This window comes from Sardina pilchardus, chromosome 5 (genome assembly GCF_963854185.1).
Source record: "Sardina pilchardus chromosome 5, fSarPil1.1, whole genome shotgun sequence".
NCBI classification, from domain to species: domain Eukaryota; kingdom Metazoa; phylum Chordata; class Actinopteri; order Clupeiformes; family Clupeidae; genus Sardina; species Sardina pilchardus.
Genome location: NC_084998.1, coordinates 30,417,869 through 30,434,580, shown reverse-complemented (window position 1 = coordinate 30,434,580; position 16,712 = coordinate 30,417,869). Strand labels below are relative to the sequence as shown.

The 16,712-nt window shown below is 52.2% G+C and overlaps 1 protein-coding gene across 1 annotated transcript in view; it reads right to left on the bottom strand.

The window, feature by feature from the left end:
* med13a (mediator complex subunit 13a) overlaps nt 1-16,712 on the bottom strand; it is a 68,976-nt gene that overhangs the window by 5,799 nt on the left and 46,465 nt on the right. Inside the window, exons 12-25 of the mRNA XM_062537214.1 lie at nt 15,001-15,031; nt 14,321-14,442; nt 13,604-13,694; nt 12,377-12,588; nt 11,190-11,389; nt 7,554-8,515; nt 6,750-6,917; nt 5,975-6,198; nt 5,520-5,709; nt 4,874-5,312; nt 3,869-4,088; nt 2,275-2,466; nt 762-985; nt 273-415 (exon numbers count right to left, since the gene is read on the bottom strand). Of these exons, the coding sequence (XP_062393198.1) occupies nt 273-415; nt 762-985; nt 2,275-2,466; nt 3,869-4,088; nt 4,874-5,312; nt 5,520-5,709; nt 5,975-6,198; nt 6,750-6,917; nt 7,554-8,515; nt 11,190-11,389; nt 12,377-12,588; nt 13,604-13,694; nt 14,321-14,442; nt 15,001-15,031 (3,418 nt within the window). The remainder of the gene's footprint in view (nt 1-272; nt 416-761; nt 986-2,274; nt 2,467-3,868; nt 4,089-4,873; nt 5,313-5,519; nt 5,710-5,974; nt 6,199-6,749; nt 6,918-7,553; nt 8,516-11,189; nt 11,390-12,376; nt 12,589-13,603; nt 13,695-14,320; nt 14,443-15,000; nt 15,032-16,712) is intronic.

The window sequence follows — 16,712 nt, the reverse complement described above, 5'->3', positions numbered from 1 at the left end:
CCGAGGTAATGTTTTGTCACTGTATTATTGATGTGTCAGTGGCGCGGGAGACCTGGTAGGCAGGGCCGGGAGGAACAGAGACGGAACGCACCATTTTCAGCCCTGCCTGAGTCACGGCAAAGATGCAAAAAGGCGGGAGAAATGCACTCAAAGTGCACACACACACACACACCCTCTCTCGCACTCTCCTGGCCGTCTCCAGCGCCGAGGCGTACTTGAGAGAGTGAGAGTGGCATAACGAGCGCCGCCGCACAGCGGGTGTGTCTGCTCACCTCTTAACTCGCCGTGTCCTATTCGCCCGAGGCGGCCAATCACGACTCTCCAGGGCACTGATGTCATCTGCACCAGACCCAAGCACCAATCCCACAGCTTCTGGAGGCCCACTCTTCGGGCAGAGCCTTTTTTCCTCCTCGCCCTAAAAAAACACACACACACACACACACACACGCAACAGATCAATTACAGCTCAATTCACATTGAATCACCAGCAGCTTATAATGGCATAATAGTTCTGATAAATATAATCATTTGCTTTGGACATAATCCTAACCATAACCATTAGAGTTAAAAACACAACAGCAGTTTATAATGGCTATACTGTATATCTCAAAACACAGACACATCCTGAATGTGTGTCCATCCGTATTATACATTTATGACATTTCCTATGAAACCAGACTTACTAAAATGAGATTTAGAGGTGTGTGTGTGTATGTGTGTGTGTGTGTGTGTGTGTGTGTGTGTGTGTGTGGACGTCTCACCTATTGGGCACGTCGATGCTAATGATGCACGTCTCCAGCAGCTCTCCGAACTGGTCGGTGCAGGTGGCCAGCAGCCAGCGCTGGTCGTGGGAGAGGCAGTAGCCCACGAAGAGCACGTTGTACTTCTGCGAGGCCTCGCCGAACGTCTCGGCCAGGTCGGTCTGTTTGTCCTTCACCGGCGCCAGGATGAACGGCGGCGTGTACAGACGCAAGCACTCCGGCCGCTGCCGCAGGGAGGGAAGAGGTCAAGAGGTCAAAGGTCAGGCCCAAGCTCATCATCAACACAGCAGCCGTGACTACATATCAACTGAAGGTGGTCTTGGCCTGGTCTCTAGGAGTGTGAGCATTTAAGGCAAAGAGCCCCGCAAGGCATTCATTCCTATTCATTTATCAAATAAGCGGGGCAGGCTAGAACACAGGGGACGGTGGGGGGGAGCAAATTGGATTGTGGGAGTTATTCGGCGGATGAGCTCTGGGAGTGGAGTGGGGTGCCAGACTATGCGAGCCCGATCCCATTAGCGAGGGCCGCGCCAGCCAGCCACCCAAGCAGATAATGGAAAGGAGACGCGCGGGCTCGGAGCTCGGAGGCCGCCTTGGTCGCTTTCCAGGTGCGGAGAGGTTAGTGTAACAATCTCCACAACTCACTGCTCTACCCCCACAGCTCCTGCACCACCCCCTCACAGAAGAATGCACTGCACAAAGGCTCGGGGGGGGGAAAGGCTAAAGTGAGTGATTCTGAGAGTGGTGGTGGTGTGCGTGTGTGTGTGTGTGTGTGTGCGTGTTAGAGACAGTGAGTGTGTGGGAGAGAGAGTGTGTGTGAGTGGGTGTGAATGTGTGTTTGTGTGTGTGGAGTGTTGCACAAACAGAAAATAGCTTGTTTTCCCACGATGCTTTCTGTTTACAAGTCTCACTTGCTTAACGCTGAATTGTGGGCTATGGGGCGGCCTATCTAAGAGCACATTCTTACACCAACTAAACCACTTCACAGACATAAACCAACTGTCATGTGTGAAATTCACGGTTAAGGACACTATGTGAAAGCAAACTAGCGCAGTTGAGGCTTTCACCGTTTAGGCAGTACATTGTGTGGACAGGGTGTACTCAACACAGTGTGGAGTCAGGCTTGTGGCTGTGAGAGGCACGTTTTCAAGTGTGCTGCTTGGAGACGTTTCATTCTTAAAGAGTTCACCAGGGTGGTGCTTTTTTGACTCCACTGAGCTGTGTGTGATTTGGCAAGAATCATTTGTCAGTGCTCAGGGAATTTGCTTTGGAAAAGTGTTTTGGTGGGTGGGGGTTGTGGAGGTGGGGGGGATGTGTGGGGGAACTGAGGCTCATTTGTACTCAAGATAGCAAATGGATACACACAGTCTTCATTGTGTATTCTGTGCCCACTATGTCCTTCTGCATGTAAGAAATATATGAAAGCTTACAGACAGGGCCAAACAGACTAATGCGTTTTCATCATATGAAAAGTCAGCATAACTCAGGCGTCAGTAGGATGGGTGTGCGGTACCTCTGGGCTCTTGAGGGCAGTGTCCAGGGCCAGGCCCGGGCCGAAGCCCGTCAGTGACTTGACGTTGGTGGAGGCGGGCAGCGGCCGGCGGCACTGGGAGAAGACGGAGAAGGCCAGAGACTTGAGGTGCTGGGCATAGATGTGGCGCTCCTCGCTCCGCACAGGCTGCAGCAGGTACTGACACGGGATGATCTGAACACACACACACACACACACACACACACACACACAATCACATTAAACACATAAAACAAATACAAAAGTTTTAAAAGTAAACAAACAAAAAAAACAAAAACAAAAATGGACACACACAAATGCCAACATACCACCACACACCAAATACAACTTGGGGCCAATGAGGTCAACTTATTTTAGTTAAGACCAGCCCCGTCTAGGAACACATGAGGACACATGACAAAGTGAAACAAGATTTCGAATCGAATTAAGAGAGCAAAACAAGTCCGCTTGGGTGCTTAGAAAACCACAACTGACACTTCCTTTTTTGTCTGATCTTAATGCAGTTATATTTGGAGTGCAAGTTCACAGGTGCAAGACTGCTACTAGAGCAGAGCCAGTGCAGAGGTAGTTTCCTGCACACAGGGGCCTGGTGTGTCTGTGTGTGTCTGTGTGTGTGTGTGTGTGTGTGTGTGTGTGTGTGTGTGTGTGTGTGTGTGGTGTGTGTGTGTGTGTGTGTGTGGGTGTGTGTGGGTGTGTGTGTGGGTGTGTGACATGCCACAAAATGAAGCCCCTGCACGCTGAAAATACAACTTCATTTGAAAGTCAATGATTATTACAGCTCTGAAATAGACTTCACAACATCACACGACTTCAAATCTGAGTAATCAGGACACACCGCCTGTGTGTGTGCGCGCGTGTGTGTGTATTTGTGGGGTGGGCTTGCTCAGAGGTGAGCATAACAGTTCGAAAGCAATGCTGCTTACATCACCCGGTGGCTCATATGCTATTTATTGCCTTCCAGTGACACCGTATGACAGTGAGTCAGTGAAAGGGCACACGTCATGTGCGCACAACATGACTACACGTCTGCTCTTTCTAATCTGTCATGTGCAGCAGGAGAGCCAACTGCACTGCAACACAGCCTTCACTGGCACCAGACATCTAGGCCATGAATGCAGGGCTGGGGGGGGGGGGGGCAGCTAGTGAAAGTCCCATCATGCACGGGTTCTTCCTGTGTTCTTAATGCTGGGTGATTTCACCACTACCTGACTGAAAGACTGAGCTACGTAGCATCAGTTGGTTTAGTCAACGGCTGGGACAAATAGGTATAGGACCTTAAAGCGCTCTGTCTACAGCTGCCAACATGAGCGCAGCAACACTCAGCAACGCACAGCAACACTTGCCACGCACATCAGCACCTGTGGCAGTGCTCTCTCCTGGAGTGCAGGGTTGTGCTGAGAACAATAGACTCTAATGCAATAGGAGATGGAGAGCAGAGTGCACCGCACTCATCACAGCACCTATGTGCACTAAGGACTTGACTTCATAAGCCAGAGTGTCCCACCTCTGGGCGCGGGTGGCCTGAGTGCCTGAGTGGAGAGAGCGGGGTGGAGGGCCGTGGGGGACGGAGGCTCACCTGCACGGAGATGGAGTTGCGGATGTGGGCCGGCAGCTGCTGCACCAGCTCCAGGTAGCAGCGCAGCAGGCCCAGGGTCCACACGCTGGAGTGGGCCGACGTGCCGTCCGCGTCCTCGTACGAGAACGGGTCCACAATGTAGATGACGATGGCCGGCGGGTACGTGATGGCGTGGGAGTCTCCGTCCGTGGGCACACCCACCTTCTCCTTCTCCATGGTGCTGCAGAGAGAGAGAGAGAGCAGAGAGCGCAGGGTTACAGGAGCTAACTAGGACAGATTTACTCATTTGACTGACCAAGACACAAAGGAAACGGAAGGAGTAGCTGTGCACAGAGCAGCCGATGATGAAAAATGACTGAAAAGAAAGAACACATTTCTCCTGTCTCTTCTGAAGCCATCACTGTCCTTTTCCCAAGAACAGATTGCATTAGCACACATATTAGCACTATCAGCATCGTCATCACACTGGACTCAGGAACTCCGAGCTCCACGGTCAAATCAGCCGCAGCCTTCCTGCTGCACACCCAATGATGGGCAGTCTGTGAACTCATGGCGTGTTAACACTCATGTCCACTGAATCCAGAGGCAGTGAAAAGCTCCCTGGGTCTGGCAAGCGTATGCATATTTTGAACTGGCCTTTGTCCAGGCTCCCAGAGCCCGTGAGTCAGTGCTCACACTCTCAGGCCTCCTGCAGCACCACTGATGAAATGCTTGGGAGTCATTTATCTCATTTGTAATGAATTGATTTGAATGCAATCTATTTATTTTATTTGAATGCAATCTATTTTAATTTCAACATCATTGCCATTAGCTAACCTCTTGCTGTTCAGCAGATCTGTCCACATATGTGGGAGAGACAAGGGTGTGAAATAATCAGACAAATCCCCGCAACACAGCCCTGTGGGTTCACACACACACACACACACACACACACACACACACACACACACACACACACAGGGGTGGTGAGCGCGAGCAGGTTATTGTGTGTGCCACGCGTCTCACCTCTCGGGGGGCTCCGTCGTGGGCGCTGGCGTCTGGTTGGCGCTGGCCGTGGCGTCTCCGGGGAGCCCGGCGTTCTGGCCGGCCGTCTGCTGGCTGATGGCGCCCGCCTGTGTGCCCATGCTCCCGAAGGGCGCGAAGGAGCCGGACTTGCCCGACGGCATGGCCCCGGCGCCCTGGGGGCCTGAGGAGGAGGACGACGAGGTGGTGTTGGACGAGGCAGGGGTGCCCCCGGCGGTGCCCGACGCCAGGCCCGTGGCGTTGGCGCTGCCGTTGCTGGAGACGGCGCCCGCGGGCGCAGACGCCGCCGTGCCCTGGGAGCCCGTGGAGGGGGCGGAGCCTGAGGACTGTGCGCTTGAGGATTGGCTGGAGGCGGCGGCGGGGGCGGGGTTTGGCTGAGTGAGGAGGGAGGCATCCAATGGCTGAGCAGAGAGGTATGGAGCTACAGGAGAGAACAGGGGACAAGAAAAAAATCAACAACAACTTCAACAGTGTTGCATGCAAACAAAAATCAAAACATTTCTACAGAGCAACAAGCACTATCATCATGTAGCTGTTACAGTGATCACTCAGGGTCACTGTGAACACTGATGCTGAGCTGGTGCCGTCTGTAGACTTCTTCAGACGTGCTTCCCCACAGTCAACATACCGAGGTCGTGCCTGCAGACTTGGGCGAAGAGCTTGAGCTTAGCGAAGGAGTCGTTGTTGCCACTGGCTGCTTTCAGGAACCAATCGCTGACTGGCTGATCCGAGAGCTTCTTGGCGGCGGCCCCTCCCACTCGGACGATGCCGTCGGCGTGGAGCTTGGAGATGGGCCGGTGCTGGCCCAGACGACACGACTGAGCGGGGAGAGGGGGAGATCGGTTAATGCTGCACGGGCCAAAAGGCAACCTGCTCTTGTTTGCTTTATCAGCTACACATGTAAACAGGCAGACAAAGCCTCAATACATTTCATCTATTCAAATCTACTTCTGTGTTAATTACATTGATAGAATGACATTTATACTTCAGACCCCAACTACACACACTTCTATGTACACAATTCACAGACAGACAGACAGACAGACAGACAGACAGACAGACAGACAGAGACCGCGTACTGACCTCATAGACAGACGTGAGCTCCTTGAAGAAGCTCTTGGCTCCGCTGAGCAGGGCGTCGGTGTCTGGACACACCACCAGGTAGCCCACGTCTCGCTGCGAGCCGAAGGGGTCCAGCAGCAGCTTCTCCCAGTAGGGGAGACCGAAGGGGGACAGCACCACAAAGTCGTACTCGTAGCCCACCAGGAACGTGGGGATGGGCAACGGCTCTGGAGACTCATCCGTGCCTGAGGAGGAGAGGGAGGGAGAGGGGGAGGGAGGGAGAGAGGGAGGGAGAGAGAGAGAGAGAGAGAGAGAGAGAGAGAGAGAGAGAGAGAGAGAGAGAGAGAGAGAGAGAGAGAGAGAGAGAGAGAGAGAGAGAGAGAGAGAGAGAGAGAAGAGGAAAAGGGAGAGATTGAATGGCCTTCTGATATTGCTGTTTATAAAAGTCACTCAACCTGATCTTTCAGTTGTGCTTTTTTAGTGAGAATCAAGGCAGAGAGCTTTTCATGGCCAAAGTGGTGGTGGCCTACTGATCCAGAAATGAAGCAGTCTGCTCTTCATCCATCTGGCACTTTGTTTTACTGTGGAAAGTCTGGCAAGGCAGAGAAAGCTAGGAGGGGAATTGTTCAAACACTTAACAGCTACGCCATTAGATAACACTGCCAGAGTGTTCTGACCAACTCTGCTGCCTGCTCTCACAGCATTGTGAGTGTGTGTGTGTGTGTGTGTGTGTGTGTGTGTGTGTGTGTGTGTGTGTGTGTGTGTGTGTGTGTGTGTGTGTGATATGAGCTCTTACCATACGAGCCTCGTCCAGCCATCTTGTGGAACTGCTGCCAGGTCAGAGGGCCCTGGACTCCCCAGGAGCGCAGCGTCCTCTTCTTCTGGATAGCGTCCTGCAGAACCGGCTGGAGCGACAGGAGAACCCGCAGAACGTCCTGAGAGCACAGAGTACTCACATCCACCGCTACAGAGATACAGAGAGAGAGGGAGAGAGAGAGAAAGAAAAAGAGAAAGGGAAAGAGAGGAGAAAGAGAGGAGAAAAGAAGAGAGCGAGGAGAAAGAAAAAGGAAGAGAGAGAAAGAGAACGGAGAGGGGATGAATAAAAGGAATCACAAAGTCAATCATTTGGCAAGAAAGAGTCCATTGGCTTAACAAGCCCTTTAAAAGACATCAGCGGTGAGTGTGTGCAGCTGAACAGTGACAAGTGAAGAGTGTGATGAGCAGATTCAGAGTCAGTTTTCATTGGCCAAGTATACACAATATACAAGGACTTTGACTTCAGTAGATGTTCAAACTCTCAGTACATTTAACAAGTAGACAGGTAGTAGTGCAATAGACATAGTACCATTCAAACAACAGTAATATAGACACAGACTGTACAATAGACAACAAATACATGTAGGCACATAGACATATCACACAATCTCCAAAATACAATATCCAAAGGTATAGTATCAGAACAGTACACATGAGGGTGTGTATAGAAAAGTGCAGAAGTAAAGTGCAAATGTATGCATGTAATGAGTGCAAGATGCATGTGGGTTGGTGAGTGTGTAATGTAATGCATATGTGTGTGTGTGTGTGATGGTGCCGTGCTCACCGCTCTGTTTGGCCCAGTGGTGCAGACAGGTGCTCTTGACCAGCGCCTCGTCCACCTTCCCTCCCGACATGTTGTCCATGAACTGCCGGCCGTGCTCCAGGGCCATGTAGCAGTCGCTGTGGAAGTCGCGCTCGTCCACCCTCACGCAGGGCGGCACGGTGGGCATGGCCCCGGGCACGGGCACTCCCGCGCCAACGCCGCTGCTGCTGACGCCCGTGCTGTCGGCCTCCACGCTGGTGATGGGCGAGAAGGGGTTGGTGCACTGGTCCTGCAGCAGCAGGATGAGCTCGTCGGGCACGCGGTCTTTGCCCCCGGCGCCGCCCGTGCGCTCCAGCGAGGACACGCGCAGCGTCTCGAAGCGCTTCTCCGCCTCGCGGCCCACGTCCGAGCCGCGGCCGATGATGTCCAGCTCGTCCTCCAGGAAGAGGCCCGAGCCGTTGCCGTAGCGGCGGTTGACCACGGCGCTGAAGCCGCAGCTGCACGGGTACTGCGCCTCCATGCCGGGGTCGGCGATGTAGACGCCGGCGTCGGCGCCCTTGATGTTCATGTTGCACACGCACACGCAGCAGCTGTCGAAGCTGCAGTCGCGGAACAGGTTGGCCACCGACTCCGACAGGATGAGCGTCACGTACAGGCTGTGCGCCTCGGGGACCGACGGCACCGTCGGCGGCTCCACCGAGTTGAGCGGCCGGCACGTGGAGGGCGTGGAGGCCGGCGAGTAGAGGTCCGAGTTGTCGTACTTGAGCGAGCCCTGGACGCTGGCGGGGCCGCGGGGGGTGCGCGGGGTGCGCGGGGTGCGGGGGGTGGGCGCCGAGAAGCGCGGCGTGGCGGGCGAGGGCAGGATGCCCGTGGCGGCGCCGTTGCTGGGCGGGGCGCTGTTGGACAGGAAGGGCGTGTGCGTCTGCGGCGTGTACGACTGGCTGTAGTCCTGCTCCAGCGCACTGCCCACGCTAGGGATGTTACTGCACAGAGAGAGAGAGAGAGAGAGACAGAGAGAAGAGAGAGAGAGAGAGAGAGAGAGAGAGAGACAGAGAGAGAGAGAGAGAGAGAGAGAGAAGAGAGAGAGAGAGAGAGAGACAGAGAGAGAGAGAGAGAGAGAGAGAGAGAGAGAAGAGAGAGAGAGAGAGAGAAGAGAGAGATAGAGAGAAGAGAGAGAAGAGAGAGAGAGAGAGAGAGAGAGAGAGAGAAGAGAGAGAGAGAGAGAGAGAGAGAGAGAGAGATGGTGGCAAAAGAGGGAGAGATAGAGATGGACAGAGTGAAGAAGAGAGAGAGAGATGAAGATAGACGGGGAAGGTAAACAAAGAAGCAGCTTGTCAGATGATGCAATAAAAAGATCATTATTGGCCAATTTGACTGATGATCTAAAAACACTCCTGACAATGTATTCACACTGCAACTCTCATGGAGCCAGCACACGTTATTGTGTTGACATCTGCTAAACAGCTTGGAGAATTCCCCTGCAATTCTTTACCTTTCCTGTGAATGTGAAAAATCCCAAATCACCTCATGTAATTATTCGGTGATGCTCTTATCCTTCAGAACTTCCCTCCGCATTAGTTGCTTATTAGCTCCAGCTAGTTAACTAAAAACAAGCCACTGTTTGCCTGCCAGGCACACGTCCATGTGGCTCGTAAACATGTCGCCAGTGTCTGTATCAAAGGCAACACAATGTCTGGCTGAGAAGAATGCTTTGGGAGTTGAGGGACTGGGGTTTGGGGTTTGAGGTTTGGGCGAGTGGGTTTTTAGCACATTGTTTACCGGCGCTGTTGACATACATGAGAATGACTGAGCAGCGAGAAGAGCTGGAACCAGGAAAGCTAACCCCCCCCCCCCCCCCCGACACACACACACACCCCTGCACAAATACACACACATACACACGGCTGCGGGGAAACGGTGTGTGCAGGGGGTCATAAAACGGCCGTGGGGAATACCGGTAGCATGCTCAGTCGAAAAAAAAAAAAAGGTTCAACAATGCTGCTTTTCTGCTCTGGAGGCCGCTGGCTCTCAGGACAAAAGCGCATACTGCTGGACGCTGGCCAACGCCACATGCTTCCCCCGATTCCCACATTCCCGTTCACTTCCTGTTACTCGCACATAGATCCCCACGCCACACAGAGATAGTGCTGAATGAGCCAAGCAAATAGAAGAAAAAAAACGCATACCTGTGTGTGTGTGTGTGTGTGTGGTTTTATAAATATAAAGCGGACCGGAGGCTGTAAACATGTAAACACAGGCGAGGGTTGAGGGGGCGGAGAGGATCCGGAGACATGAGGCATGGAGACCGGGGCCACCGTGTGATGGTGGGGGGGTGGCCGCCCTCGAGCCGACGCAGTCTCCATGAGGAAAGCGCTATTTTTGGACAGGCAGGCGGCAGGCAGGCAGGCAGCTGGGAGAAGTGAAAGCACAGCTTGTCCCACAGATTGTGTGTGTGTGTGTGTGTGTGTGTGTGTGTGTGCGATTGAGTATAAGAGTGTGTGTGTGTGTGTATGTGTGTGTGTGCGTGTGCGCGCGCTTCCTGGTGGCCTTTAAACACAGCCAGGGTCCTGGGTGTTTGAAGCAGCGACTGTGTGCCAGCTGCAGGTTATAAAAGCAGTCGGAGCAGCTTATAAAGGATCTGCCTTTGACTTTAACGGCCCCAGACTTTACTGCCAGGCTTAGCACCACTTTCACACCGCACTCTAAGTCACTCGTGCCGCCTCTCCTCTCCACACCACTAGAGAGCGGCAGGCGGGCGGGTTGGGGGGGTCTCTGGTTACTTCACATTTATGTGTGCTACTTATTAGCCTTTTCTTCTTGAGAGGCTCGTGCTGTGTCATCTGAAGCTGTAGTGGTGGCTCAGTACATGTGTGTGTGAGCTGCCTGTCTAAGAGGCTGATTGTTTGGGTGGGAGCAGGCGAGCGCTGGGGAGGCGTTCTACTGGGCGACTCGGCTGAATGGCAAACAGCCCCCACCTCCGCCACTGCTCTCTCTCTCAGGTCACGGGCACAGCAGAGGGAAAGCACTTTGATGAGCTAATTAATTGACCCTTTGATGAAGGCGGCATAACTTTAGTGTCTGGCAATCAGGGGTCCTGAAACGGCAACTGCTACCACCTTCCCTCTAAATTACAAATTATCCCAAGAAGCAGTTCTGTCTGTTCCCGGGAGACCTAATATCTAAAAGGTTCTGAGTTGGGAGTCTCGTCATTGTCCTACTGATTTACCTGATGAATTAAGCCCTGCACTGAGAAGCTGTTGAATAATACAGCAAAGTGCTTTTTCAACTGGGTAGAGGATCGAAGGCCAGTGGAGGGCAAATCTCCAGGGCTTTCCCTTTGCAGGTAACAAACGAAGGGCTGAAGCACAAAATGCAATATGTATGGTGAACAGGCGAGCGTTCACCATTGACCTAGCCATCTGCGCTTCTCAATTCAAGCCCTCTGGTGATTTGGTTTATTCATCAAAAAGCCTTTTTTTTTACTGTTGCTGTTTTGATTTTTTAACGTGTCAACATGAGATTTGTTTTTGTTTTTTGTAGAATACTGCTGATAAATAACAAACACTCACACACAAACACCGACACACACAGTCAGCCACACACACACACACACAGCAACACACACAGCAACACACAGCAACAAAGTGTGCTGCTTACCCATCCTTGCTGAGGAAGGTCATGGATGGCATGGAGTTGAGCAGCTCCAGCTTGCCCACGGTCCAGCTGGGTCTGTAGATGCACTCGTCGGGCACCTTGATGGGCTGCATACATTGGCTGGGCAGCATCTTGAGCGGCGCGAACATGGAGCAGCCCACAAACGCCTGGCACAGGTCAGCCTTGTACACGAACGAGAAGTCCTGCACAGGGAGGAGACACACCCATTCAATTCAATTAAAATTAAAAAAAACGTTTAATTGCCTCGAGGGGCAATTTCTCCATGCAGGCATAGTCACATACTGTACTCATGGGTTTCATCAGGTCCCTTTCCACAGGTGTAGAAAATCAAGCATCTTGATTATCAATGCAAAGTGCATGGTGCTTGATTAATACACCTGTGAAAAGGGACCTGATGAAACCATGAATAAGACACACAAGACACATAAGACAAGACAAAAGGAAGAACAGGACAGACAGGGGTGTGCATGTGTTCCAGGAGAGAGAGGAGGAGGGGGCTGGATGCTGGGAGACCAGGAGGTGACCACACCGCAGGTCTTTTACAACCCCTTCTGACACTTTCCAGCTCAAAGCCTTTTCATTTCTCACGTGTTAATCTGATTGAGTCTCTCATTTAAAACTCAGCTCCAGCACCTATTTAACTCGGCGCCTTTGCACAGCTTGAGTCGTGACGCTTGCTCCGTGTTCCAACTGGCTCTTGTGGCGCGCGGGCTTCTGAGCTTAAGCTCTCAATCAGCCCCAAATCAGGCCGCTGAACCAGAGGTGAGGGGCCACTCCAGAGCCAATCAGCTCCGCTAATCAGCCCATTAAGTGCGGAGCGGAGGGGGACACAGCCACTCACTGATGACCAGCCGGACACATTACATCTCAGCCCTGACGCACTGCTGCCTGGTCAAGCCTCCTGGTCAACCGGACTCTGTCTTTAAGAGTTTAAGCCTAAATGTGTCTGATAGATGCTTAAAATCTTAAAATCACTCAAAATGGGCCTAGTACAATAAGGGCAATTATAATGGCTATAACAACTGGCTATAATAACTATTTTCCTTAGTTATTGTGCTGTTCCCTCCTATGGGGAGCTGAACACTAAGAAGCCTTAAAACAATTCTGGGCAGATTGACCAGATGGAAGGGGGGGGGGGGGGGGTGCTGGGAGATGTAGTCAAGAGTCACCTTGATCTCCGAGGGCTTGGGGCTGCAGAAGCTCTCCTCCACCTCCATCTTGAACTGGCCCCCGAGCATGGCCGCCCCGTCCAGCGAGGTCATGCCGGCCCCGGGGTCGTTGCTGCCGTACTCCTTGCTGCCCATGTTCATGGGGGAGTAGCCCATGATGTGCTGCTCCAGAGACGGTGGCGTGGGGAACATCTGGTGCAGGTCAGCAGAGCCTGAGGGAGAGAGGGAGAGAGAGAGAGAGAGAGAAGGAGAGAGGGAGAGTTGGAATAGCTGATGAGTATGAGAAGTCTGCATCATTTCTTTATGGCCTGTAAGTTCTCAGGTCCCAATAAACCTACAGTGTTATTAAAACTCTGCAACAGTATGAGGGCCTGACTTATTTGTCTCTACCTTGCTGGCACAGGTGCTGTTGTCTCCCTCTCCCTCCCTGCTCTTTGGGTCCCTAAACCAACACTGTGACCTCGACTTGTCTTTGGCTTTTCTCCTCCTTACATGAGATCTGTTCATGTCTCCTCATAACTACTGTGCCCTCCAGCACAGACATGGTGTACGCATCCTATCCACACACCATGCTGCATGTTGTGTATCCACAAGGGAGATGCCAAGGTTATCCTGTGACCCTGCATTTACTACTTACCACCACAGCACCAAGTCACACTAACAACCCGTGCAACAGTAAAGCTGGATGCGCTGTCTGTAAGTACAGATTCACAAGGTCCATTTTGTATAATCACTTGAAAAGCCCTCCAATCTAATCAAATCAGCAACTACATACATTAAGCAGTATATGCATATAAGATGACTCCATTAGTTTAATTGTTTACGAGTCAAAGTCAAGTTAGAGATGTGCAACAAACACATCTCAATCCCTCATCAGGCCATGTGTCTGAGGTGCCCCGTCTCTAGGGGGAGAGAGGGGGCTATGTGGGGACAAGGTTGCCATGTACCGGCGAGTCCCTAACTGAGGAGTCCCTCCAAAGCCGCCAAGTTTGTTTTCACATAATTAATGATGCTGAGAAGGGCACAGAGGGAAGAGCTTCCATTGTACTGTGTAATCGCTTTTCCCTGATGAACACCGGCATAAAGGACTTGTGCTGAGTGATAAAATAATAGACAGAGAGAGAGAGGGAGAGAGAGAAAGAGAGAGAGTGACAGAAAGACACAAGAGATAGAGATAGAGAGAATGAGAGATAGAGGGAGAAAGGAGGAGAGAGAGAGGTGGCTTACTGATGCAGGACACGGGGTCCAGCGTGGCCGGCTTGGGCTCCTTGGCGCCGAACTTGTCGTCGGTCCCGTTGACGCCTCGCCTGGCACCGGGCTGCGGAAGCGACCATTCACACACACATCAAATGAAATCTCACGGCCATAAAGCGGATTTGCAGAAAAGTAATTAATTATACTTTAAGAGCTGCCGATAGAGCCAAAAATGACCGGAAATTCTGAGAAGGGCAGAGAAGGGGGGTGGGGGGTGGAGGGGGGGTAGTTAACGGGAAAGAAAAAAGAAAAGCAGAAATTCCCACAAGCGAGCTGCCAAGACGTGGCATTTTATGTGAGCGATATTTGGAGGGATTAAAATGGGAGCTGGATCAGTAGGGCCCTCACAGTGGAGGCTCTCTGCTCGGTGTTGGCTGGGCCTGGTGCAGCCCCCTCTCGGCAGTACGGAGGTTGGCCCGCCACCACTGCACCCTCCCTCACACCCAGCCAAGCGCAGGCCTTTACGCCCTTTATGCCCATTCATGCCACTGCGGCACCTGGGGCCCGGGGGGAACCCCACTGGAACAGGAACAGTAGCTACCACACCACGGCACTGTGAACTAACACCTACATATCACACAGGCTGGTTGGGTAGTGCTACAGCTAATGGGCTATTCATTGTAGTTTGGCAGTGGCATGTGTGTGTTTGTCGGGGGGGTTAAGCACCAGGGAGGGGATGGAGACACTGACCGTGAGCTCATCTTCGTCCGAATTGAAGAGGTTGTCCAGGTCGTTCATGGAGACGGCCAGGTCTTTATCGTGGATCAGGCTGGCCGGGGCGGTGCGACTGAGGGGTGTTGTACGCTGAGGGTCTATAGGACAGACACACACACACACACACATTCACACACAAAGCACTCACAGCTATACAAATATTCACAGAAGACAACCAGCAGAGGCTTTTGTTAAGTGCCTAAGCCAATCAAAAAGCTTTCACTTCCTCTCTGAATTCCAGACTCGCTACTCCTTTCCTTCCAGCAGATTATGATCACTGCGCAAGATTATCCCAGCGGCATTAAAGTATTTAGAAATGAAAAGGCCAACTTGTAAAACAAGCACTGTGAAGCCTTCAAGTTCTGGCTCTCGAAACGAAACATCACCTCGCACGGCCTCTTCCACAGAGATCAGCATTTGAAAGCAAAAAGCTTTTTATTAAGTACACAACACTTTAACTTGGCAATGGAGAAGGGTCACCTTTGACCCATGCTGTGTCTCAGTAGACACAGCCTTAGCTGCAGAGTCTAAGGGGCGACCGAGGTAAATAATGCTCTAAGGGGCGCTTGCAAAGGCTGCTGGGACAGTACAGGTCCTCCTAACTCTGACCCATATTTGGCCAGCTGAAAGAGAATGTCAAAGGAGTAAGTTCTCACCGTCTGAGGCTCCAGATCCACCATCGTCCCCCTGGAAGAAAGATAATCATGTGATTAATTTATGGTCTGCACACACACCGCAACAGCTCAAAGACTGAAAGAGTGGCGATGCACCAACACAAAGAAATGAATGGCACGCCACAAGCCTTATTTTCAGATTACAAAAATCATCTTTCACTGCAGAAAATAAGGGCATTCTACCCATCAAAACGTACTAGTGCTTTATTAATTAGTGCACAACAACAGCGGAGACAGCCCTACTACTTAGTCTGTTCCAACCCTCAGAGCACACAAGCCTGGCTCTACGCTTCCCAAACAAACAGCACTCTCTGCGCGGCGCATCCTGGCTGCTTTGAGCACTGAGAGGGAGGCATCCCCCTGCCTTGTGTATCAACACACTTAAGAACACGCTGGACCAAAACACTCCTGCTCATAGTCAAGTGTTCCTACAATTAGAGACCATCAGATAGACGCGGGCAAGAAAAAACCCTCTTAATAAGTCTGCTGCTGTGTGTAGATCTGCCTGTACAGATGTGTGTACGCTCACTCGCTCGCTCTCACACACACACACACACACACACACACACACACAGGGAGAGAGCAGTGCTGAGAGGGAATGCTATGTTCCAGCCATTGATTTCATTATGCCTGAGGGCATTATCAGTATGAGAGGGTTTTAATCTGTTTGTCCATACAGGCCCCTGTCACAGCCAGCAGCACAGCAGAGCACAGTAGAGTAGAGTAGAGTGGAGGGACCAAACAACAGCAGCACAGCACAGCACAGTAGAGTAGAGTGGAGTGGAGGGACCAAACAACAGCAGCACAGCACAGCACAGTAGAGTAGAGTGGAGTGGAGGGACCAAACAACAGCAGCACAGCACAGCACCGCTCTAATGACAGCACCCTCTTACAGGAGCCCGCAGAGCAAGAGAACAAAACAACAACAAAAATAGAGATCCTTGGGCGGACTGCTGTCCAGTGGCTAATTATGAGGCTAGCTTACTGCCTATGCACGGTGCGCGCGCACACACACACACACACACACACACACACACACCCTTAATACTAAGTACACTTGTAGCTGCAGCTTTATGAGCTGTGTGGTGTTTCTCTCTCTGGCTTGTCCAGATCTGCGTGTGTGTTGCTGCCAGACTGGAGCAGCGGTGGCGCTGAACAGCACTAACGTGGGGCTCCGGTGCGCGCATTGTGGAGGACAACAGGAGCAGCGGTGGCCCACACGCGGCCCTTCTGTCTGTCTCGGCTGGAGAGGCCTCGCGTACAGGTGTCGCGGCCTCATTAAAGAGGAGTCTGCGGCGTCTAAATGAAGCCATCAGCCAAGGCGCTATAAATACAAAAGAAAAAAAACACACGCAGACACACAGACTCGGGAGCTCGCTGCTCGGCGGGCCGTAACCCTTTTTAGCCTCGCGGTATCTGAGCAACAATTCCCAGTGTTGCTGTATTCCGAGCGATGATTCCCTCTCCTCTCTGCGGACACGCGAGTCCCGCTCCATTATCTAGGTCAACGGCATTCGCGGCGCCCACCTTGAGAGTGGCTCTGAATGCGATTAATGCGTACGACACCTACACAGCGCCGCACGGCAGCTCCGCATTCAACTCCTCGCTTCTTTTTTTCTTTTTTTGCACAGACGAGCGTGGCAGTGAATGAGCGGCGAGTGGCTATAAAAAGAGCAGCGTGCGCCTCTCCATCA